We start from the raw sequence: 25,000 nt of genomic DNA on the forward strand, positions 1-25,000 counted from the left end.
CAGTAGATAAAGGGGTCATATGACACGGCAAGCCGCCATGACATCATGTTTCTGGACCCTGGGAGAGACCCCAGCATATTGGTGTGTTTGCAAATGGTCAGACACGGTCTGTATACTCCATTGATGTGGAAGGTTTTCTAGCAATAATGTGAAACACTGTGCATAAGCCCTTTCTCTTTCCCCATCAACAATGCTGTGAGGTGGGTTTTTTTTTTGCAGCGCTGGCTATATCTAGCCCACACAAGGGATAGATTTGCCGCTTGGTGTGCATAAGGTAGTTAAAACTTTATGGCCGAACAAGTTGGCGAATTTCATGCTTTACTGGTCTGTGTTAGAAACCAGAATACAAACATGTCACGATGTGGCCGAATCCAGCATTCCTACCGAAAGTACTGATATCCCGATGGTCCTCTACTCAGGTGTAGAACCATATTTTCATACATCACCGTCCCCCAAAATAGTATTTAATACGCCCTTACTGTGAAATAAAGGAAACTAGGAAAAAACGAGGCAAGGAGTTCAAGAACGGTTAGGAAAAGAAGATACTCGGGAACACATGGGGTAAGACACGGAGACAAACAAACAATCCGTATTCGTTCTTTGTTACTTTGTTTGTCTCTAATTTGCAGTATTACTGTCCAGTCCATCATCTTTAAATAGTATTCATGTATATGTATATATGTGTGTGTGTGTGTGTGTGTGTGTGTGTGTGTACCTTGAAGAACTCCTTGGTGGAGCCGGAATCGAGAGTGCCGTAGGCGATCTCAGTCTGCTTGGCAAGATCCTCTGCGCTCTCGATGGGAGATACCATTCTCTCCACGGTGAGGAAAGCCGCCAGGTTGGCCGTGTACGACGAGATGATGATGAGAGTGAAGAACCACCAAACCCCGCCCACTATACGCCCCGACAGTGACCTTCAGGGAAGAAACGGGCATCACGTTCCAGTCAGAAAGCAGCTCTATATGTCGTCTATATTAATTAGCCACTACGGCTAATTTGGTTAGTTAGCTAGCTAGTTAACTAGTGTTTTCTTTTTTTTTTTTTTTTTCACACGTCTCTCCTTCCTTTTTATTTTTTTAATTGCTTACTTCCATAAACCTGAGTGACTGCTGACGTTGTCTTCCTTTCTTTCCTCCCTCCCTCTTTCTTTCCTTTTTATTTATAGTTTTGTTTCCTTTTCCTTTTCAATCGACTCCCTCATTTCTTTTCCCCCTTTTCTTTCTGATTGATATTTTTCTTCGTTGTCTTCATTTATTTTTCATTTGTTATTCCTTTTATCCCTTGGTTTCTTTCTCTCTTTCCTCATTCCTTTTTTTTTGTTTTCCTCACTTGTGTCCTCCCTCTAAGCCTTCCCTTAATAGTTATCCATGTCTTTCGCTCTTTCTTTCCATCCTGTCTTTGTCTGTCTATCTTTTGTTTATCTCACTGATTCCTTTAGTCAAAATTTGACCTTTTTTAGTTTCCTTCCTTTCCTATTTTTTCTTTCTTTCTCATGCTTTCCGCCTCTCTTCCTTTATTTTCTCCCGTCGTAGGTTCTTCTTCCTTCTTTTCTCCTTCTTCCTGTTATCTTTTTCAATTAGAATTATTTTGCTTTAGTTGCTCGGTTATTTCATTTGTACAGCCACACTGTACTAGTTTCTCTCTCTCTCTCTCTCTCTCTCTCTCTCTCCCTTCATCTCTCTCTCCATCACTCTGTAGCTGTGAAAATCTAATGAGGAACATCCTGCCGCCAAACTCTATTGATTTCAGCCGCTAAAATTAGAGGACACTTAGTATCTCTCTCTCTCTCTCTCACTCACTCACTCACTCTCTCTTTCTCTCTCTCTCTCTCTCTCTCTTTCTCTCTCACTCTCTCATCTTGTCTTTCTCTCAGTATCTCTGCTTTGAAGAATCCTGTCTTTTATCTTCGGACATGGCTACAGGCCACACACACGCACACACACACACTCACACACACACAACCATAAAACATCAAGGAGTTCCCCAAGAGACAAACCGGAGAACCCTTTAAGGTGCTAGATGGAACATTTCCCCATCCCCCAAAATGAGGGAACCACAGCTGGTAGCCCAGTCCAGATGTGAAAGAACAACAATATGTAATCTATGGGTGAGGTAACACATTTATCCCAGGTTGTTGCGGCTTTGTGTATCACCGAGTGCAAAGGTTTGACCACAGTAACCTTCTTTATACCATTTCTGTGGTAGCGGGGATCATTAGATCAGAAGGTCGAGCGAGATCCAAGTGTCTTCCTGCTTCCTACATACATGCAATTCAATTTTATTTGAGCAGACATTGTCAACAATAGACCTTGTCCTTCATTGCATAAGGTAGTGGCATAAGGTTACCACCTTTTTCTCCCAATTTGGTCATTTGCCAATTCCCACCCTTTCTCCCCTACAATCAGGGAGGATGAGGACTAGCTTGCTTCCTCTGAGACATGTCCAGCCACTGTGCCTTTCCGCCTATGTTTGGCTAGTGTCGCTGTGATTGACAGGAACAGAATAACACCGTCCGTCCCATCCTGACAGCACAGAGAATTTCGCTCACTTGGACTCCAGAGCATTTTAGGAGTGTGCACTCGCGATCTCTCGATGATAGAGTGAAGGCTTTTCTGTCGGGCCACTCGGAAGCCATTTATGACTCGCCTTCACGTACTCACACAGATCTATAGTCACCAGTTCTCCTAGGGTGGGAGGAAACCGGACACCCCTGAGGAAACCCCAATGGAGACAGCGAGAACATGTGAAACTCCGAACAGAAAGTAATCCGAGCTCAGGATCGACCTGGAGACCCTGGAGCTGTGAGCGCACCACCGTGCCACCCGGGTCTAAAGATGTATCCGCTAATATACTAGCCATAGCGCTAATGTTATAAAATATGGAGCTTAGGTGTAGCTAATCCACAATAGGCCTTACCTCTGCTGGATTATCTCCATCGTATCCAGCTGATAGGTTAAGAGTGGTGAAGTTCGGCTGCTGCTTTTGGCCTGGAGATAAAACTAAAGGATAATGTGTCTTTTATGAGGAGTTATGAGGCCTGTCTGTTAGCGAGCACTGCCCTAAAATGCACTCATACACTGAAAATCTGATCTAGCAGAATCTGACAGGTGAGATCTTCCCAACCCCCCAACCAACCCCTCCCCCCAACACCCCAGTTTCTGCCTTTACCAGCAAGGACAGAACTTCCATGGCGTCCTGCTCATATTTCAACCAGCGGACTGTCTCGACATCCGTGATGGTGTAACCCTGGTGCTGTTGTCTGTCTCTTTCCCTTTCTTTCTCTCATTCAGTGAGTGACTGTGTAACTCAAACAGCAGTAAGCACTGACACGTGATGTCGCTAAAATAAGCAGAAAGGTGAGAATCAAGAGTGACAGACAGAGAGAGAGAGAGAGACAGAGCACGAGAGAGAGAAAGAGAGAGAGTGAGACAGTGAGAGAGAGAGAAAGAGAGAGAGTGAGACAGTGAGAGAGAGAGAACGGAGGATGGATCGATCTTTCTTCTCTTTCACCTCAAGTTGGACTTGATGATGGAAAGTCAATTTAGCACTGCCAAGATCTCCACTTACACACACACACACACACACACACACACACTGGCTTCAACAGAACCTGCTGATAAAGCTCATTCTAATGCTAATATTAGCATTTTGGGGGGAAGTTCTAAAGTTAAAGCTACATCCTGTGGTAAAGTTACATATGTGCATGCTCGCCTAATGCAGATTTCACCATATGTTCCCAAATTCCTGCTTTCCTTCCATCCATCCATCCATCCATCCATCCTCCATGCTCTCTTCATCCTCATCTTCTTACTTACTCCTTACCCACTTCCTTACCCGAACTTTAACGTCCGTCTTTTATTTCCTCCTCACATTTCATCCTTCCTCAAATTTGATCCTCTTCACTTATTTTTCTTCTTTCCCTTCGTTTCCCTCCCTCCCTCCCTCGCTCCCTCCCTCCATCATGACTGTTCTGATCAGCGTGAGACTTGTTCCAAACCTCATCCTGCAGATTTACTGTTCCTCCTCACTGAGTTTTGTTCCAAATGTTCAGAGCACGCTGCTCTGTCGGTGTTAGTTTTTGGGGTTTGGTGATCAGACCGAGCTACAAAGTGGCGACTAATATATATTCTGCTCTTTTTTTTTACGAATGTTCTAAATATAACGTAGCGATCAGAACCTGGGTTCTTAAGTTCCTGGGGAGCCTTTAGGACAACGCACAGGAGGAAGTGGATTTGTCACTCTGTCCTAAATCCTTTCCTGCTCCCTACGTCAGATAATCACTCGAACATTCAGACCTACAGGGTTCTAGACTGTCGAGTAGAACACTTGCGTCACAATGTCCACTGTAAAGGCCCTGTACAGACCATCATCGGTCCTGTGTGGACGTGTCCAAAACCACACGTGCTGTTCGTTTCAGGAGTTACCTGGGCGTGAAGTCACAGCCCTGCTGCATGAAGGCTCCCAGGCTGAACCACAAGCTGTTGAAGATGCCGAACTCGTTGGGCGGCTGATCCGCGTCCGGCTCTTCTTCGTCCATGTCTCGTTTCCACTCGTAAGGGCTGAAACGGCTGACGAGGAACAGCACGACGCTCACCCCGATGTAGGCGAATACGATACACATCCAGATCTCGTAGGCCAACGGGTCGAGGAACGAGAACACGCCCGGCTTGGACTTCTGCGGCTTTTTGATCATGATGGAGATTCCGAGGCTCATGAAGGGTTTGGAGAAGTCGATCACTTCCTCCCGCACCAGGGTGATCGTTAAAGGAGCCACCGCGATCTCGGCTTTCTGAGATGACAAACACAAACATCCTATGAGGCAAGGATAATCGCAAATATATATTACTACAACCGAGTGTACGGTAACTGCTTTATTCCGTTAAAAAAGGTTTAATAGAAACCATATCTCTAGCCGTGTCTCAAAGAATTGTAAACACACACACACACACGCACATGCACACATACTAAGCTGTGTGCGAGTGTGGACAGTCATTTTCTGAGCTTTGACAGAGAAAAACCACGCAATCCTCTGTTGTGAGCATGACCTTGTTTGAAGGTCATGTATAGCATCCTTTTGTTGTAAATGAATGGAATTAAATTGAAAGTAAAACACAAATTCTTCTTGGCTGCTGAAAAAAAGTGATCCTGCTAGAGGAATAATGGACAAGCTGCTGTCGTTGAGCAAGCGAGAGAGAGAGAGAGAGAGAGCGAGAGCGAGAGGTAGAGCGAGGAAGTTTCCCAGCAGGCTGTGGAGACCTTAATAGACCAGGTGTTCTTCTTCAAACTTGTGTGTTGAAGCAGGTGGCGATCTAAACTACACACATTCAGTGACAGAAGACTGCCAAAACCACTTTCCAACATCTGTACCTGTATTTCCTCCAGCTGATTTCGGGCGTCTTCATCGGAATAATTATTGCCACACAACAGCACAAATGCGCAGGGTGGTCCCTGCGTAATCTTTCCTAAATAGTTGCACGTATGTGGGGATTTCAACCGCGCTCCCACTGGACCTACGTTGACTTTTTTTTGTTATTTCGAAACACAATCCTATGTGGCCCAGGCCCTACGTTCCCAACGTGCGACGCTTCCGACGTGCTATGTTTCCCAGTCCCTAGTTTACAAGATCCTATGTTTCCCCTAGTCTGAAGTTTCCAAGGTCTTACGTGTCCCTGCTAATTTGGAACGTGGCCGCAGTTTGTGGCTAAGCTGGTGATTGTGAGCGGTCACACTGTGTGCTATAAGTGATGTCAGGCAATGATGCTGAATCCCGTACATGCCTAGTACACACACACACACACACACACGCAGTCAGTCGTACCCCGTACACAAGCTCCCCCACCATCCCATTCCAGATCTTGGTCTCCGGATCCCTTGCGCCATACTTCCCATCTTCAACGATGGAGATTTTGTATTTAATCCTGATGTGTTTGGCAATTTCAGACGCCAGATCCACACAGTATCCCTCATACCGATCGTTCCCTTCGTACAGCTCCCAGTTTTTCTTCAGCATCACATACGGTCCTTCCTAACACACACACACACACACAAACACACACAAACAGAGAAAGAGAAATGTGGGAAAATACAACTCGTCATTGGTTAGCAGTAACTTCACTATAGCTGCTGTGTGTGTGTGAGCTCCCTCTAGTGGTGATGTCTAGATGTGTAATTGCATTTATAGACATTTCTACGTTCTCAAAGAAAGTACAATAGTGCAAATCGTTTCATTTTATCAGTCATTAGTTATGAAATACTGGGATTGTTTCATATAAAGTGTCTCAAATGAGACAGACAGAGAGATACAGAGAGAGAGAGAGAGATAGCTGGAATAGAAAAATAAAGTCTGTTGCTCAATGACAACGGATTAGAGAGCCAGGAGGGATGAACTGAACCTCCTCAAATATATAACCTAATCCATCCATCCATCCATATTCCATACCGCTTATCCTACCGACCTCTGGCTAGCTACGTACGAGCATAAATTACAATAAATAAATAAATAAAATAAAAAAATTTAAAACCCACGATACCCCTGTTACCTTTGCGATAGAGCTGCCTTCTGATTGGAACACAGTGAGATTTTAACAACGACACGAAGCCATAGAAGATGGAAATTGAACAAAGGTCAGGAGGTGACACAAACTGTGGGACACCATAAGGTTCAGAACATCAGAGTCTGTGTGTGTAGCAGAGTGTGATTTCATCATACTGATGAGTACACGGCGCTCTCTCTGCTTCTTCCTGTCCTCTAATTACCAACACGTGGAAAATCTGCCTCGGGTTAGTCGCCTGTTTATCCGAGACATGGAGCAACACGTGCAGCGTCGACGCGACGGCCTGAGCGGCGATTCCTCTCGTTCTGACAGACGTCCGGAACATCTGATCTGTCAGTGCCTTATCCTTTTAATTGGATTCATTTCAGAACGTCTCGTCAGCGTCGTAAATCCAGAACCATATCGGTTGTTTATGAAGCGTTGATGCTGTATATAAATAAACACAGTAGTGCGTGCGTGTGTGTTCGGTGCGTTCGCTACAATATCTCACATGAAACGGCCCGTTCATACGGGCTCCGAGTTCCTCGGTATGGCTGAATCCACGGAAGGTTGTTCAGTCGTTGATTATTATCGTAATTAGTGTGTGGTCTAAAGAAACGGTGCTTTTATGCTTCATGCCTTAATGGGTTAACGGTGCTATTTTCACCACCGCTAGCTAGAGAAGATGTTCTGTAGCTTATGCTCTGTGTCCATGTTTCCCAGTTGCCTAGCAACATTGTTCTCACGACTTTTAGCGCTTAATCAGCGAGTGTGTATCGCGTGTTCACCTTCCTGTTTTGAAAGCACGGTTTGAGCACACCATTATGCTCGAGAAAAGGTCAGGATTAACAGGGAAATGGCTGCGAGAAGCAAGTCAGTTTATAAATATATAACGTTCGCAATATGTTTGTGTGTGTGTGTGTGTGTGTGTGTGTGAGCGTGGGGATTCAATGGGGAGCAAGGATAGGAACATCTGACAGTTTTGACCTTGTTGGAACAGTTGGCTGGTCCCCATGAGGAAAACTGTTGTTTTTGTTTGTTTGTTTGTTTGTTTGTTTGTTTTTCCCACAAAAACTGCAGGATTTATGAAAAAAAAATTGTTGGGGGGGTTATTTCAGATTACATCAGATTTATGTCAGCATTAATTAGTCGTATTAGTAATGAAGTCAGTGTGAGTAAGATAAACCGTGTGTGTGTGTGTGTGTGTGTGTGTGTGTGTGTGTGTGTGTGTGTGATATTAAACCTGGGATTGGGACAGAAAATAATGCAAACACAAGGTTAAGGTGTTGCTTTCCAACTGTGCAGTAATTATAGACACACACACACACACACACACACACACACACACACAGAACCTTCGCAGCGTGCAGCTAATGCCTCTCTGTGTGAGATGGAGGGTGAAATGTGAGCCCGAGTGTGTGTGTGTGTGTGTGTGTGTGTGTGTGTGTGTGTGTGAGAGAGAGAGAGAAAGAAGAAAGACAGATTATTCTCTTTAGCAGGTCATGACATAGTGTGTGCGTGAGGCATAAAAATAAAGCTAGTTCTGTGCCTATGTCACCATGACAACCTCTATTACAGCGTGTTCACTAGGCTTGGTATGGAAATGGAAACACAAGTTTTACTTCTCGAGACGTTCGATCCCGATCGGTTCGATCAGGTTGCAGGTGCGTCTCCGGGACCTGGGATCCGGTGCGTAATTTATTCATGCGCTGTAATCCTGCTCAGGCTCAACAGTGAGTTATTTGTTTACATTCAGAACCGATCCTGTGCACACCTCTGGATCGGGTGATCGGCCAGAGCAAAGGTCATTTTGTGATGTTATTTTATGATTTATCGACCATGCTAGCTTGTTTAACGTGCTATGTTGTGGCTGGCTTTTCGTTCCTGCATACGATTAACAAGGACGATACGGTCTAAACGGAACGGTTGTAGGCGAACAGAAATGATTTTCACGCTACAGACTTTGCTAACCTTATTATCGAGCGAAAAAACAAAATCGATATTTTTTTTTTAAACACTTTTCATCTAATGTTAGCTTCAGCATGCAGAAGTTTTCGGATAAACGGTAGTTAGCTATGTTCTGATGAGTTATTGGGCGTTTCAGCGAATATGAAAGCTTACATTAACCAAAACCTTCAGCTTCAGGTTCTAGTTCTAAATGATTTTCCTCCAAACTTGAGACAAATGACCGCTCAAATTTGGAAGCAAGGATCCTTGAGGCCAATTACTACACAGCTGGAACCTCCAGAGGCAACCCCTGGGAAAAGCACGGTTCTGGTTTTCTAGAGACCAAAGGTTCTGCTACTTTGTGCAGTACATAAAGTCCTTTAGACTATCCAATTGAACATATTTCATGAAAAACAAAACACATACGATACTGAATTTGCGGCGGTTGTGTATTTAATTTAAGCTACTTACATTTTATACATGTGCTTCTTACATTTCCTGCAGTCTACACTGTGTGTGTGTGTGTGTGTGTGTGTGTCTCACATTTCCTTTAGTAAAGCTGTTTTTGTGTGTGTGTGTGTGTAGCTCACATTTCCTGCAGTAAAATTGTGTCTCACATTTCCTTTAGTAAAGCTGTTTTTGTGTGTGTGTGCATGTGTGTGTGTGTGTGTGTGTGTGTCTTCTCCAGAAAAAAATGTGCACTTTTCCAGATAGAATAACGTATTAGCATAACAAATTAAGAATCGATTCATTCCCCAATTAAGAAATGTGCACATCGATAAAGCAATAGATTAATAAATTATTATTCAATTAAAAACAGAAGAAATAAATGAACAGAAAAATGACACTATTCAATTGATTTAAAAAAAAAAAAAATTGTCCATTATATAAAGGTCATACGTCCTGTAATAATCGAGAGATTGATAACTAGACTGTTAAAAAATTTTAAACTGATCTTTGGTTGTTTTTTTCTTTTTTTATTCATTTCAATTAAAGTTTTAATGAGCAAATTGTTTGTTTGTTTTTTGTTTTTTTTTACTTGACAGTTTTTCCATTGCTTCATTAATTCACTTAATATCTTTTTTGATGAAGTGAAAGTGGCACTTTTCAGTTTTAAAATAAAAAAAATTGAAAATATATATAGATTTTACAAACAAAATCCAAACTATCATTAAAACAATGATGTAGAACAACCTCTAACTGACCTAATGACATACAGTATATACTGTATACTACACCTTTGTATATAACTTAGTATTTAAGTCTTCCAAATTTATATAAGCAACTGACTTTTCTGAATCTCCGTCTCATCTGAGCTGAAGATCTGGTGATTCAGAGAAGTAGAAGCAGCGAGTCCTGGTGAGTGGACTTGTGTTTTCATCATGAAGATGTTTTTCAGAGGTTCTTCATCAATTCCGCCAAATGGCGCGTGAAAACGCCCGCTATTTAAAAAGGTACAGTCGTTTTTGTCAGAATTCCAGTGCTGCAGCTTTCAAACAGAAAGTTCCTCTTCGTCCAATCCGATTTAAGTGACAGCTAGCTGAACGTGAGGAGGAACCACGTATAAAAAAAATGTCCTGACTTTAAAATGATGACACGGACATGACACCAAAGTGTGGGGGTATAAATAGGCATGAAACTGGTTTGACATAAATAGCCTCATTTACTTCTCTGTCAAACGTGTTCTCTGGTCCTCTCTGTCCAGTGAACAAGTGTCTGTTGTCCTTCAGATTTAGACAGCTGAATCCTAATCTGAGACGTGCTTGACAGACAGGATGGGCTGGGGGAGTTAAGTGGAACCTCGTCTGGAATAGTCACGTCAAACGAGCCTCATTGAACATAACATTGAGATCCCCTTGGCATGGCTGTACACATACACATAGACACGCGCAAATCATATAAGATGTCTGAGCACAAGATAAGAGTGGGGAGAATGTTGGACTTGGGAGTGATGGAGGAGTCACACGGTACAGACTGGAACAGCTCCAGTGTGCTTGTTCCCAAACAGAGCTGCCATGCAAGGCTCTAGCTTGCTACCGGGAGCAACTTGGGGTTCAGTGTCTTGCTCAAGGACACTTTGGTATGTGGAGTCACATGGGCCAGGAATCGAACCTCCAACCCTATGATTAGTGGCTCTACAACCTGAGCCACAGCCACCATAGCCTCATCCATTTCCATCTTTAGTACCTTGTTCACAATGCCCTTTTTCCTCCCAAAATCATCATTTTGTGTCAAAGAGTTGATATTGCAGACTGATAACAATCAATCTGACTGGGGTTTCTAAGCCTGGAGGCCTTTCCCAGGTAAAGCCCTGTCCCTGTGTTCAGAGTTGCCTTGTTTCAGCACTTTGCTAGCCACTAAGGCAGAGGTGTCGAATCTTATCCAGAAAGGGCCGGTGTGGGTGCAGGTTTTCATTCCAATCAAGCGGGACACACCTGATTCCGCCTGTTTAATCAGTTGATCTTGACTTTCAATAGATTCAGGTGTGGCTTCTGCTCGGTTGGAATGAAAACCTGCACCCACACCGGCCCTTTCCGGATAAGATTGGACACCCTTGGTCTAATGGGACCAAAATGATAGCCAGGTATTTGCCAATGATAGATGTCACAGATTTGATACTGCTCATTCCTTTTATATCTTAGGAATTCCATATAAGTGTGGAGTGAAAGCTCCTCACCCTTCATTCAGAGATGAACTGGAGCCAGGAGTGGCACCTGGTCAGTTAGAACGAATGTCCACTGTGGAAAAGATCGACAACCTCTGCTCTGAGGAATAGTTCATTGGAGGTGTAAATTGGAATTGCACCCCAGGACATCGCTCTGGACAATATAACCAATCAGCATCTTCTGAGCAAAGAAGTGACAGAGAACCTGACAGTTAACAGTATAAACTGATCACTCAACAGTACAAATCTGAGCAGCTCACATCCACCTGTGGCTTAATAATAATAATAATAATAATAATAATAAATTTTATTTTATAGGTACCTTTCAAGACTCTCAAGGACACCTTACAGGCATAATCACGTTTACAATAAAACATAAATAAAAATCTAAACTCACAAATAAAAAATGAGCATTATCATAGGAATAAATACCTTCATAAATAAAAATGATTTGTAGTAAGCTAGTTGAAACAGGTGTGTTTTGAGGAGGGACTTGAAAGTGGAAAGACGATCACAATTATGGATATCTGGTGGTAAAGGGTTCCAGAGTCGTGCAGCAGCACTGCCAAAGGATCTGGACCCCATAGAACTCAGAAGAACCGAAGGTATCACAAGAACGAGGGAGAGAGGAACAAGATCTAAGATTGCGGGTAGGAGAATATATATATATATATATATATATATATATATATATATATATATATATATATATATATATATATATATATGAGAAGAAGATCGAAAAGATAGGAAGGTGCTAGGCTATGAAGAGCTTTGAATACGGAATTTGACAGGGTGCCAGTGAAGGTGTTGGAGAATAGGAGTTATATGGACTTAGATATGGAGTAAGAGGTTTGTGAAATAATCCGTGCAGCTGAGTTTTGGACCAGCTTTAATTTATGCTGACGTTTTTGTGGTAGACCAAATAGTAGGGAATTACAATAATCCAAGCGGGACGTAACCAGAGCATGAACGAGAGTGGCAGTGAGAGAGTTGGGAGGGAGGGGCGAAGACGATTTATGTAGCACAAGTGGAAATAATCTGACCGGGTAATATTTTATTATTTACATGTGCTTCAAAAGAAAGAGTGCTATCCAGAACGACACCCAGACTCTTAACTTTCAAACAGGGAAGGACAGTGGAATTGTCAATGGTCAGAGCAAAACTTTTTGATTTGGCAAGATTAGACTTAATGCAAACAAGAAGAACGTCAGTTTTGTTGCTCTCGAGTTTGAGAAAGTTACAAGAAAACCATAGGGCCCAAGACAGATCCCTGTGCAGCACCATTAGAAATTCCTTCTATTGATAGTTGGGTGGTACAGACTATACCTTCGGTATACAAGATCGGATAAAGGGTGGTACAGACGATCACTATACCTTCCTTTATACAAGATCAGATAATGGGGGGTACAGACTATACCTTCCTTTAAACAAGATCGGATAAAGGGTGGTACAGACGATCACTATACCTTCCTTTATACAAGATCAGATAATGGGGGGTACAGACTATACCTTCTTTTAAACAAGATCAGATAATGGGGTACAGACTATACCTTCTTTTAAACAAGATCAGATAATGGGGTACAGACTATACCTTCCTTTAAACAAGATCAGATAATAGGGGGTACAGACTATACCTTCCTTTAAACAAGATCAGATAATGGGGGGTACAGACTATACCTTCCTTTAAACAAGATCAGATAATGGGGTACAGACTATACCTTCCTTTAAACAAGATCGGATAAAGGGTGGTACAGACTATACCTTCCTTTAAACAAGATCAGATAATGGGGTACAGACTATACCTTCCTTTAAACAAGATCAGATAATGGGGGGTACAGACTATACCTTCCTTTAAACAAGATCAGATAATGGGGTACAGACTATACCTTCCTTTAAACAAGATCGGATAATGGGGTACAGACTATACCTTCCTTTAAACAAGATCAGATAATGGGGTACAGACTATACCTTCCTTTAAACAAGATCAGATAATGGGGTACAGACTATACCTTCCTTTAAACAAGATCAGATAATGGGGGGTACAGACTATACCTTCCTTTAAACAAGATCAGATAATGGGGTACAGACTATACCTTCCTTTAAACAAGATCGGGTAAAGGGTGGTACAGACTATATCTTCCTTTAAACAAGATCAGATAATGGGGTACAGACTATACCTTCCTTTAAACAAGATCGGATAAAGGGTGGTACAGACTATACCTTCCTTTAAACAAGATCAGATAATGGGGTACAGACTATACCTTCCTTTAAACAAGATCAGATAATGGGGTACAGACTATACCTTCCTTTAAACAAGATCAGATAATGGGGGGTACAGACTATACCTTCCTTTAAACAAGATTGGATAAAGGGTGGTACAGACTATACCTTCCTTTAAACAAGATCGGATAAAGGGTGGTACAGACTATACCTTCCTTTAAACAAGATCAGATAATGGGGTACAGACTATACCTTCCTTTAAACAAGATCAGATAATGGGGTACAGACTATACCTTCTTTTAAACAAGATCAGATAATGGGGGGTACAGACTATACCTTCCTTTAAACAAGATTGGATAAAGGGTGGTACAGACTATACCTTCCTTTAAACAAGATCGGATAAAGGGTGGTACAGACTATACCTTCCTTTAAACAAGATCAGATAATGGGGTACAGACTATACCTTCCTTTAAACAAGATCAGATAATGGGGGGTACAGACTATACCTTCCTTTAAACAAGATCAGATAATGGGGTACAGACTATACCTTCCTTTAAACAAGATCAGATAATGGGGGGTACAGACTATACCTTCCTTTAAACAAGATCAGATAATGGGGTACAGACTATACCTTCCTTTAAACAAGATCAGATAATGGGGGGTACAGACTATACCTTCCTTTAAACAAGATCAGATAATGGGGTACAGACTATACCTTCCTTTAAACAAGATCAGATAATGGGGTACAGACTATACCTTCCTTTAAACAAGATCAGATAATGGGGGGTACAGACTATACCTTCCTTTAAACAAGATCAGATAATGGGGTACAGACTATACCTTCCTTTAAACAAGATCAGATAATGGGGTACAGACTATACCTTCCTTTAAACAAGATCGGATAATGGGGGGTACAGACTATACCTTCCTTTAAACAAGATCAGATAATGGGGGGTACAGACTATACCTTCCTTTAAACAAGATCAGATAATGGGGGGTACAGACTATACCTTCCTTTAAACAAGATCAGATAATGGGGTACAGACTATACCTTCCTTTAAACAAGATCAGATAATGGGGTACAGACTATACCTTCCTTTAAACAAGATCAGATAATGGGGGGTACAGACTATACCTTCCTTTAAACAAGATCGGATAAAGGGTGGTACAGACTATACCTTCCTTTAAACAAGATCGGATAAAGGGGGGTACAGACTATACCTTCCTTTAAACAAGATCGGATAAAGGGTGGTACAGACTATACCTTCCTTTAAACAAGATCAGATAATGGGGTACAGACTATACCTTCCTTTAAACAAGATCAGATAATGGGGTACAGACTATACCTTCCTTTAAACAAGATCAGATAATGGGGGGTACAGACTATACCTCCCAATACCTTCTATCTTTAGTTGTGTGTTACAAACTGTACCAATACCTGCTTCAAACACGACCAGATAAAGTTCTCGGATTCGTGGTGAAATGTCTTCACGACTAAACACAAGTCCATTTTCCAAGACAGTCTACTACAAGACTTTCAACACCGGATGACTGAAAATAGACAAAAAGGCATTTCCGTGCATGTGCCTCAAAAAGATGTCCAAATCACATGTAAACACCAAAGGACCTGGAACACGCAACAACAACAACAACAACACAAAGTTAGCAACCATTCAGTGTTTCAGTCCATGGGGTAACTGAGTCATGTCAGCATCTACTTTGGTGGCCATCTTGTATCTTGTGTTTCTCTCAATGTCTGAAGATAGGATTCTTCAGCAGCGTTGGAAGAGATGAACCAGCTGCTGAAGTAAAATTCTCCATCGCCTTAAAAACATGTCAGGAAAAAAAAGAAAGAGAAAAGAGAGAGAGAGAGAGAGAGAGAGAGAGAGAGAGAGAGAGAGAGAGAGAGGAGGAACCTGCTAAGATACGTTCAAGTACGGCCTTCACTTAGAAGAGCTTAGCTTCTAAGTATTACTTGCTGCTAGCATAGTTAGCATGCTAGCATGCGACATCATCTTGCAACACTTCAGCTGGCATTCACCACCACAAATTGTAAATAAATAATTATTCAATTAAAGCAAATTCCATTAGTCTTAACCTAAATGACCACCATTCACTACCGTAAACTGTAAATAAACAATTATTAAATAAATGAAAAAATAAAAATCGCCATTAGCATCTTAGCTAGCATTGTGGCAGTGCACACATATTTTTAGACCCAGTTGTGATTAGCATTAGCACAAACCCCCTAAAGCACTTTGTGGGTAAAAAGTGAGCACACGTCTGCTATCTGTGTTTAACAAAACATGATCAATACAAAAAATGACTCATGAAACATCTGTTAATGCTGTAACAGGAAGCGTTAACCTGCATAGGGCAGCATTAGCGAGTCTTTATCTCTCTCTCTCTCTCTCTGTAAAGTAATTGTAGTGTGTGTGTGTGTGTGTGTGTGTGTGTGTGTGTGTGTGTGTGTGTGTGTGTCCATGTGTATACACGCGCATTACCATGATGGTGGTGACGATGACTGTTCTGTTCTCCCCAGCTGAGTCGTTTCCGTTTGCTAGCTCGTTCTGCACCAACACCAATTTATCCATGTCGTTCCAGTAACCGATCTGAAAACACACACACACACACACACACACACACACACACACACACACACACACACACACACACACACGTACATACACACAAACAATGAATATGTAAACGTCTGTTTGTATATTTGTATGTATATTGGAAGTGCTGTGTGTGTGTGTGTGTGTGTGTGTGTGTGTGTGTGTGTGTGTACCTTTTGGGGGCCGTTGCTCCTCATTTCAAACACATCCATGGTGTAATTCACTCTGCGTCCATTCTGATCAAACTGAATGTTTCCTGTTAGACCCTGGATCTGTACCTGCACACGGCGCGCACACACACACACACACACACACACACACACACACACACACACACACACAAAGTAACATCAACAATATGTCAACTACGGTACGTCACATACAGTGTACCTGTTTGTAAAGTATATTTTAGGGTATATCCGTTAAGACATACCTGTTTCAAGGTGCGCTCCATGTCTATGCCTTGGTTCCACGGCGCTGCCGGATTGGCCAGACAGTCTCCGGCGTTTCCGCGGCGCGTGATGTCAATCTTCTGCCGCCGAAGGTTCCGGAAGGCTTCGGCCATCACCAGGACGGCGTCGTACGTCAGTGAGGAAGTGTACTGAGGGACAAACACCAACCATGAGCTCTCTTTGATTTCACTTTCCTCTCCGTAAACCAGCCATATCTTTTAAAGCGGGTTTCAAACGTCTTCACCGATTTCTTTGGAACCGTAAACATTCGTACGGAACTAATTCGATATTGTTTTAAGCAGGTTAATAAAAGCTCCGTTTAAAGTCCTGCTTAATTTCCTTTGCGGCGAAGGTTCTCGAGTTAAAGCTTCTGGGCGACGCCGTCATCTACATTCCGAGGAACGAAACCAGAACATAAAATTTATGTTACGAAACATCAAATTTAAGAACGGCCCTCAAGATTCGAGGAGGAGATTAAACCAAAGGACGCGCATGACGCACAATCAACGAGGACACTTTCCCTGACATCCTTACTCACAATTCAGGCAACAGCATAAAACTGTTTGAGGCTCTTCAACTGAAAAGCTTCATAATCAGAGAACTGCATTACCCATAATTCCCTTCTGAGTCCTGAGTCCACTACTGAAATGAAAACTAGCTTCATTTCATCCAATACAAATTGTTTCCTTTGGATACTGAGGTTATGGAAGTATATTAAGACAAGTATATATATGTGTGTGTGTGTGTGTGTGTGTGTGTGTGTGTGTGTGTGCGCCTGCCAGATAGGGAAATGGAATTGTTGTTTTCATTGTGGTTATCTGGCTATCGATCGCGCTGCATAACAGGTAATAAAGGTGAAAGCTCAACTCGACAGAATTAAATAAATAGAGACAGAGAGAGAGAGAGCGAGAGAGAGAGAGAGAGAGAGAGAGAGAGAGAGAGAGAGAGAGTGATAGAGCGAGAGAAAGTGAGAGAGCGAGAGAGAGAGAGAGAGAGAGAGAGAGAGAGAGAGAGAGAGAGAGGGGAAAAGATATGATGCCTACTGTATGAAAGAGAATTATAAGCAGAGTGACATTTCCCATTCTAGCTGATTAAATCTTGAGTGACTCTCATAACCTTTTCTTCAGAACATTTTCACTTCCACATAAGTACTACGCTATACACCACGTAAGTGCTATATTATATGCAGTTGCTAAAGGCTGCATTAAAGAAGTGTGCTAACTCTGACATCCTGTTCGATCTGTTTTAGTAAATATCTCATTTTGATCTTCATGCTATTCTTCTGAACATTCTCCTGAATGTTGCTGATGGATTATAGGCAGGCCCATGTGCACTTGCTAATCTAAATCTCTCTCTCTCTCTCTCTCTCTCTCTCTCTATATATATATATATATATATATATATATATATATATATATATATATACATACAGTATCTCACAAAAGTGAGTACACCCCTCACATGTTTGTAAATATTTGATGATATCTATTCATATGACAACACTGAAGAAATGACACTTTGCTACAATGTAAAGTAGTGAGTGTACAGCTTGTGTAACAGTGTAAATTTGCTTCCCCTCAAAATAACTTGTTTACGTTCTTGAGCCAGAGTGATTTAAAGTTTCAGGGCTAAGGTTCCTAGGTTACAGTTCCTCAGGTTAAAGTTCCAGGGCTAAAGTTCAGGTGCTTACATTCCTCTACTAAAAGTTACATTTCTAGTGCTTGGTTTCCAAGGTTAAAGTTCCTGAGCCACAGCTCCTGAATGAAAGTTTCAGGGTTAAGGCTCCTAGGTCAAAGTTCCTCTGCGAAAGTTCCTGGGCTAAAAAGGTAAAGATAGAGTTTAGGCTAGAGTTAAAGTTGAAAGTTCCTGAGTTTAAAGTTGTTGGACTAAGGTTCCTGGGTTAAAGCTATTGTGTTAATGTTTCATGGCTAAGGTTCCCGGGTTAGGGTCCTGTGCTTGAGTTCCTGGGTTAGTTCCACAGCTAAAGTTCTTCTACTAATGTCTCTGGACATAGGGTCTCTGGGTTTTAAGTTCCTGTGCTTACATTCCTCTGCTAAAGGTCCTGGGCTTAATTTCCTGCAATTAAGTTCCTGTGCTTAAGTTCCTGGGTTCTTGAGCCAAAGTTCCTCTGCTTAGGTTCCTCTACTAAAGTTCCTTGGCTTAGGTTCCTGGGCTAAAGTTCCTGTGCTTATATACCTCTCCTAAAAGTTGAATTTCTTGTGCTTGAGTTCCAACATTAAGGTTCCTGAGCCACAGTTCCTGAATGAAAGTTTCAGGGTTAAGGTTCCTAGGTCAAAGTTCCTCTACTACAGTTTCTGGGCATAGGGTCCTGTGTTTACAGTATGTTGGTTTACTTGAGTTCCTCTCCTAAAGTTGCTCTGCATAGGTTCCTTGACTAAAGTTCCTTGAGTTGAAGTTTAAGGGCTAAGGTTTCTCAGCTTAAGGACCTTCCATAGGCTTCCACTTCTAAAGCTCTTAGGCTAAACTTTCTGGGTTAATGTTTCTCTCATAAACTTGCTGGGCTAAAATACCTAGACTAAAGTTCCTGAGAAGTTTCAAGACTAAGGTTCCAGGAATTAAGTCCTGGGGGTAAGTTCCTGAACTAAAGTTCCCGTGCTTATGTTCCTCTGCTCAAGTTCCCAGGCTTAGGGTCCTGGGCTAAAATTCCTGTGCTTGATTTCATGTGATAAAGTTCCTAGGCTTAATACTTGTGTTTGACTTCCTTTGTTAAATTTCCCGGAATAAAGTTAATGCGCTTAGGTTCTTCTGCTAAAGTACCTTGGCTGACGATTCAGGGCTATGGTTCCTGGGTTAAAGTTTCAAGGTATATCTGTGATAAATGTCCTGTGTTTGAATTCCTGGGTCAAAGTTCATCTGTTAAAGTTCCTGGATTAAAGAGTCTAATAGCTACAACAAAGTATTGTGGTCTTTTCTAGTGACTCCTGCTTCCTGAATTTCCCTTTTGGTCCAAAACACACTGCGGACTCAGAAGGTTGTGCCTGGTTGGACGGTGCGTGTACCTTGGGTGGGGTTTCAGAGCCTGGGTATTCTCTCTGATCGAGTTTGTTCCAGCGCTGCATAAGTTTGATCACCATCGGTTTACTGAAATCCACCAACTGGAAACCAGTAACATTTGCTCCTCCGTGCATGAAGCGCTCGAGAGACACGTCCTTAAAGCCCTGAGAGAGACACCCAGAAAGACAGAGAGAGAGAGAGAGTGAGATACAGAGGAATGTGATTACTTAAGCGACTCTGTCTCATATATGCAGCTCCTACATATAGCTATGCATTATACATATCCCTCTGCTTCACACACATTTTATGAGGACACTCTGTCCTACACACACACACACACACACACACACACACACACACACACACACACACACACACAAACCAGCCAGGCACTCACCAGGTTGCCGATGATGTAATGATAACCCTTCACATGCTTTCCTACACTCACCGCCTGCAAAAGGGATGCAAGACAAATACAGAGAGAGAGTGAGACAGAGAGTGAGACAGAGAGTGAGACAGAGAGTGAGACAGAGAGTCATGTCGAACAGTTACAAAAAACCCAAGATAAAATAGGAAAGTGGGAGAGAGAGGGGCAGTGAGAGAGCGTATCCAAAATCCTCATACATGTTCAAGATATCTCTGAGTTTCTACTGCCTCTTCTAGATTTCTTATAACTCCTTATAAATGCTAGAACATGCTGGGTCTGGTCTTGATATCTACAAGCACCTCATACATGCTCTAGACATCTTCAAAGTCCTTCAGTGTGTCGCTCCTTGTGTTCTAGATAGCTTCAAATTCCTCATACATGGACTAAGCATCTCCAAAATCCAAATGCATGTTCGAGACATCCCTGAGCTTCTCATACATGTTCTAGACATCTCTGAGCTTCTCATACATGTTCTAGACATCTCTGAGCTTCTCGTACATGTTCTAGACATCTCTGAGCTTCTCATACATGTTCTAGACATCTCTGATCTTATCATACATGTTCTAGACATCTCTGAGCTTCTCATACATGTTCTAGACATCTCTGAGCTTCTCATACATGTTCTAGACATCTCTGAGCTTCTCATACATGTTTGAGACATCCCTGAGCTTCTCATACATGTTCTAGACATCTCTGAGCTTCTCATACATGTTCTAGACATCTCTGATCTTCTCATACATGTTCTAGACATCTCTGAGCTTCTCATACATGTTCTAGACATCTCTGAGCTTCTCATACATGTTCTAGACATCTCTGAGCTTCTCGTACATGTTCTAGACATCTCTGATCTTATCATACATGTTCTAGACATCTCTGAGCTTCTCATATATGTTCTAGACATCCCTGATCTTATCATACTATGTTCTAGACATCTCTGAGCTTCTCGTCCCTGTTCTAAATCTCTCCAAATGTTATACTAGTTTTATACATTGACAGATGCTTTGTGCATCCTCTAGATGTCTCGAAAGTTCTTGTGCTATTTCTAGACACCTCCAAACTCCTCCTTGTAGCTGCCCTAAGATATCTTTTAAATTGTCATACCTAGTCTAGATATCTCCACAGTTCTATACACTGGCAAACGCCTTGTGTGCCTGCTCTAAATGTCTTTGTGCTATTTCTAGATGCCTCCAAAACGTCTCGTACCTGCTCTAGAAAGTTCTGGAGTCGTTCTGCCTCTAAATCAATGACAAACTTATTCTCGTTGCGACGGTCCAGGTCTTCAAGGAGGCGTCGATAAGCAGCATCACCAAAGTTCTCCACACAGATTGCGCTCACCAGCCATCCATTCTGACCAGCCCTTTCCATGATGGCCTGAAGGATGGTGTATCCTGGCAACACAAAAAAGCACATGCACGCACGCACACACACACACACACACACACAGCAATTCCTGGTTATGCATACATACTGAATTTATTGAAGAATGTTGGAATGGAGTTTAAGAGACAGAACTCTCTGGACAAAACCTGACAGATTGTGTGTGTGAACCCTTCGCGCTCGACTCCTTGTTTTAAATATCTTCAAACTCGTTTCTTTTCTAGATCTGTTTAAAGTACCAATGCTGGCTCTGGAAGCTACCCCTGAACTCCACATACCTGTTCAAGATATCTCTGAAGACATCACGGTCACTTTTTTAGACACCTTCAAACTTATTCTGCCCATATTACATTTACATAGCTGCGCTCCATGTACCCCTTCAAGGTACCAAACTCCTTGCACCGGTTCTAGATATCTCCAAACTGCTTGCACCGGTTCTAGATATCTTCAAACTCCTTGCACCGGTTCTAGATATCTTCAAACTCCTTGCACCGGTTCTAGATATCTCCAAACTCCTTGCACTGGTTCTAGATATCTTCAAACTGCTTGCACCGGTTCTAGATATCTTCAAACTGCTTGCACCGGTTCTAGATATCTTCAAACTCCTTGCACCGGTTCTAGATATCTTCAAACTCCTTGCACCGGTTCTAGATATCTCCAAAATTTTAATGCCTGGTCTAGATATCTCTGTACTTGTCATGCCTGTTTTGAACTCATGAACACCTTTAGACTGTTCTGTCTCTTATCTCATATCCAACGTGTATGTGTGTGTGTGTGTCTTAAGCGTGCCAGAAACAACAGATGGCCACTAAATTGTCTCATTGTTACGCTGCTGGAGAAATCTGTCCATCAGCAAAGGGTGTGTGTCTATGTGTGTGTGTGTGTGTGTGTGTCCATTAGTTGATTATCTAATCTATACTCTGTGTTCATCCCAAATCGACACGTGTGATGCCCGAATCAGACACTGTCTTACACCTTCTACTGACTGATCCTGTTTCACCCTGACTTCATAAGACCACCAGATGTCCCCTCAGCAAACAGAGGCAGATACACTCCACACACACACTCCAATCTGTGTGTGTTTACAGAAAGAATATAGACAGCCTCATGTCCAATCTCACAAGCCTTGGAATTAGTGTCAGAGCACGCCAGTAGACTTCATCTCACCTGGACGGACGGTCATAGCAGGTCAAATCAGGAGGGGATCCACATCTGCTCCATGCAGACCCTCCACGTGCGTCCCACATGACTCATTACCTGGCCCTCTGAACTCTCAGAGAGGTCATAGCCTGTCACATAACTTTCCACACTCAACTCTCATCCTCTCCTTTCCTCCTTCTATGTCTAGCATACATCCCGCCATAGACGGCTCACCACCTGAAACTAAATCTCAGCCAGGCTGAGTCGCTGTATAATCCCTGGAAATACATCCAGATCTTGTGATCTCCCTGGAGAACCCTTGGATCCACGCTCGACCTTGAGCTAGTTCTTGACCGCCAACTCTTCTTCTCTCCTCATATCACTAACCTGCCTCAGTTTCCAATCGTTTCTCTCCACAGACATCACACAGATGCTTGTTCAGTCTGTAGTCATTCTGAGGCCGCTCTACTGCGCCTTGCTCCTGGCGCGTTCTTCTCCTGCGCGCCATCAGACCCCTGCAATGCAGCTGCATGACTCGTTTTCATTCTTCCCAAGTCCCGCCTTTTGCTGTGCTCCTTCCCTACTAGCGTCCTGTAGCTACTTGCTTGCATCCGATTTAAAACACCGACCACCTGCTAATCAAAAACGGTCTCCGCGTACTGAAAGACGCCGTACCAAAGGAACCCCGTTCTGCAACACGTTCCCTTTAAGCTCGAGTCCTTCAAGCTTGATCCATCTCTCAAGACACTCCCTGTCCCCTGTCCAGGTGGTGGAACGGACTCGGTCGCCAGATGTCTTCAAACCCACCTCTGCACTCAAGAAACCATCAATGCTCAATGCTATACCATCTTATCTTGATAGTACTCTTAGAACATGACCTATTTGTAGTCTCCTTCCATCCATCCATCCGTTTTCCATACCGCTTATCCTACACAGGGTTACAGGAAGCCTGGAGCCTATCTCAGGGAAATCGGGGCTGTAACACTGTTAATCTCCATCATTAATGACAGCTTTAGCAGCGTCCTTCTGTCTGCGTCCTTCTTGGTGAATGTATAGCTGTGTGTGTGTGTGTGTGTGTGTGTGTGTGTGTGTGTGGTCTGCTTCATTAACGAACACTAGATCAGGATGAATGATGAGCAGCTGCGATTAGACTTGATGCAGCATGAATATCACCTTCCTGCTGTGCGCCTTTGCTAACGAGACTCTGTATGTGTGTGTGTGTGTGTGTGTGTGTGTGTGTGTGTGTGTGTGTGTGTGTGTGTGTGTTGTCACACTGGTTTACAAATCTGGTAGGCAGGGTCCAACAGAGCAGCATTTGTGCTTGATGATAAAACAGTGCTTGTTGACACCCCGGTGACACACAACAAGGCCACGCCCACACACGACAAGGCCACGCCCACCATGGATTACAGCGAGCCACTGTGTTAAATCTGAGGCGATCACTAAACTCGCTCAGCCTTACAATGCAAAGAGACTCCATGTTCTTAGTTTTTGCACATCAAGACCTGCTCATGAGTTAAGTATTCAGAACCCCTCAAAAATGTGTTTACTGGGGATGAATATCAGTCATTTACAGTAGCGGGAGAACACGTCCCGGACATGCCAATCATGACAGGGTGCTAATATTACTGGTATATTATTTAAATGTGTGTGTGCGTGTCACCTCGGTCCGTGTCGTACAGGAAGACGAATCGAGTCCATTCGTAGTGGTCGATGATGCTGAGTAAGGCGCCGCGGACCGAGGGGCGGAGCTGAATCAGGAACTGAGTGTCTCCGTCGGCCGGAAAGCTCGGCGAGACGAGCGAGATGTGCAGCGAGGCGCAGAACGACGAGAGCGTGTGGACGGAACGCTTGTCGTACACACCGAATATCGCGAACACACCTCGCGAGTACTGAGAGCAGACTGCCAAGAGAGACAGAGACAGAGAGATAACAACATAAGACATACAGGCAATTTCATAACTATTGGCACCCTTAGAGCAAAATTGCACGGGACACACTTTTCCGATCGAACACCGTTGTTGGTTATTTTCCTATAACAGCATCCTCCTAAATAAAGTCTTTTTTATTCTGTACTGAAACGCTTCGCCCATGCCAGTAAGCGGTTTGGAAGAGCTTTTCACTTCGAACTATAATTGGAATCGTACGAAAGCCTCCAAAGCCTCCAAAGCATGGTGACACGTCATTGCTGCTTTGAGGAAAACCGATTACTCAGTACTCACTACACTAGAGAATCGTGTACGCTATCACGTCCATGTCGCTGGAACGTGGAGAAAAATCTGCCACTCGAAGCCGTGGTCATATGGCGGCAACAGATGAAGGGCAGTAAAATGCACCTGGGTATAAATATGTCTCTCACACACTGTCTCTCTCGCTTCGTTTCTCTCTCCTCCTGTCTGTCTTTCTGTTCCGTCTTCACACAGTTAACACTGTTTCTTCCTACAGGGAGCGTGAGGTGACGAACCCTTTTAACACTGCCTTAAGCTGTGTGTGTGTGTGTGTGTGTGTGGTTCTTGCTAATATTCTCACTCTAAAAATGGTTTCACCTGACGTGCTGATGACATCATCCATCTCAACTTGTACGCACTTTGACAACAGCGATC

The 25,000-nt window shown here is 42.9% G+C and overlaps 1 protein-coding gene across 3 annotated transcripts in view; it reads right to left on the reverse strand.

Annotated features, from left to right (window-relative positions):
* gria4a (glutamate receptor, ionotropic, AMPA 4a) overlaps positions 1-25,000 on the reverse strand; it is a 56,199-nt gene that overhangs the window by 12,415 nt on the left and 18,784 nt on the right. For all 3 annotated transcript variants that reach the window (XR_008398237.1, XM_053687451.1, XM_053687452.1), the window contains exons 3-12: positions 24,061-24,300; positions 21,084-21,268; positions 19,851-19,904; positions 19,459-19,617; positions 16,420-16,587; positions 16,160-16,264; positions 15,873-15,980; positions 5,819-6,025; positions 4,425-4,789; positions 716-914 (exon numbers count right to left, since the gene is read on the reverse strand). Coding sequence is in view for 2 of the 3 variants with exons in the window: in XM_053687451.1 (XP_053543426.1) it covers positions 716-914; positions 4,425-4,789; positions 5,819-6,025; positions 15,873-15,980; positions 16,160-16,264; positions 16,420-16,587; positions 19,459-19,617; positions 19,851-19,904; positions 21,084-21,268; positions 24,061-24,300 (1,790 nt within the window). In the remaining variant the exon portion in view is untranslated. The remainder of the gene's footprint in view (positions 1-715; positions 915-4,424; positions 4,790-5,818; positions 6,026-15,872; positions 15,981-16,159; positions 16,265-16,419; positions 16,588-19,458; positions 19,618-19,850; positions 19,905-21,083; positions 21,269-24,060; positions 24,301-25,000) is intronic.

The sequence above is a fragment of the Ictalurus punctatus genome, chromosome 17 (genome assembly GCF_001660625.3).
Source record: "Ictalurus punctatus breed USDA103 chromosome 17, Coco_2.0, whole genome shotgun sequence".
Lineage (NCBI taxonomy): Eukaryota > Metazoa > Chordata > Actinopteri > Siluriformes > Ictaluridae > Ictalurus > Ictalurus punctatus.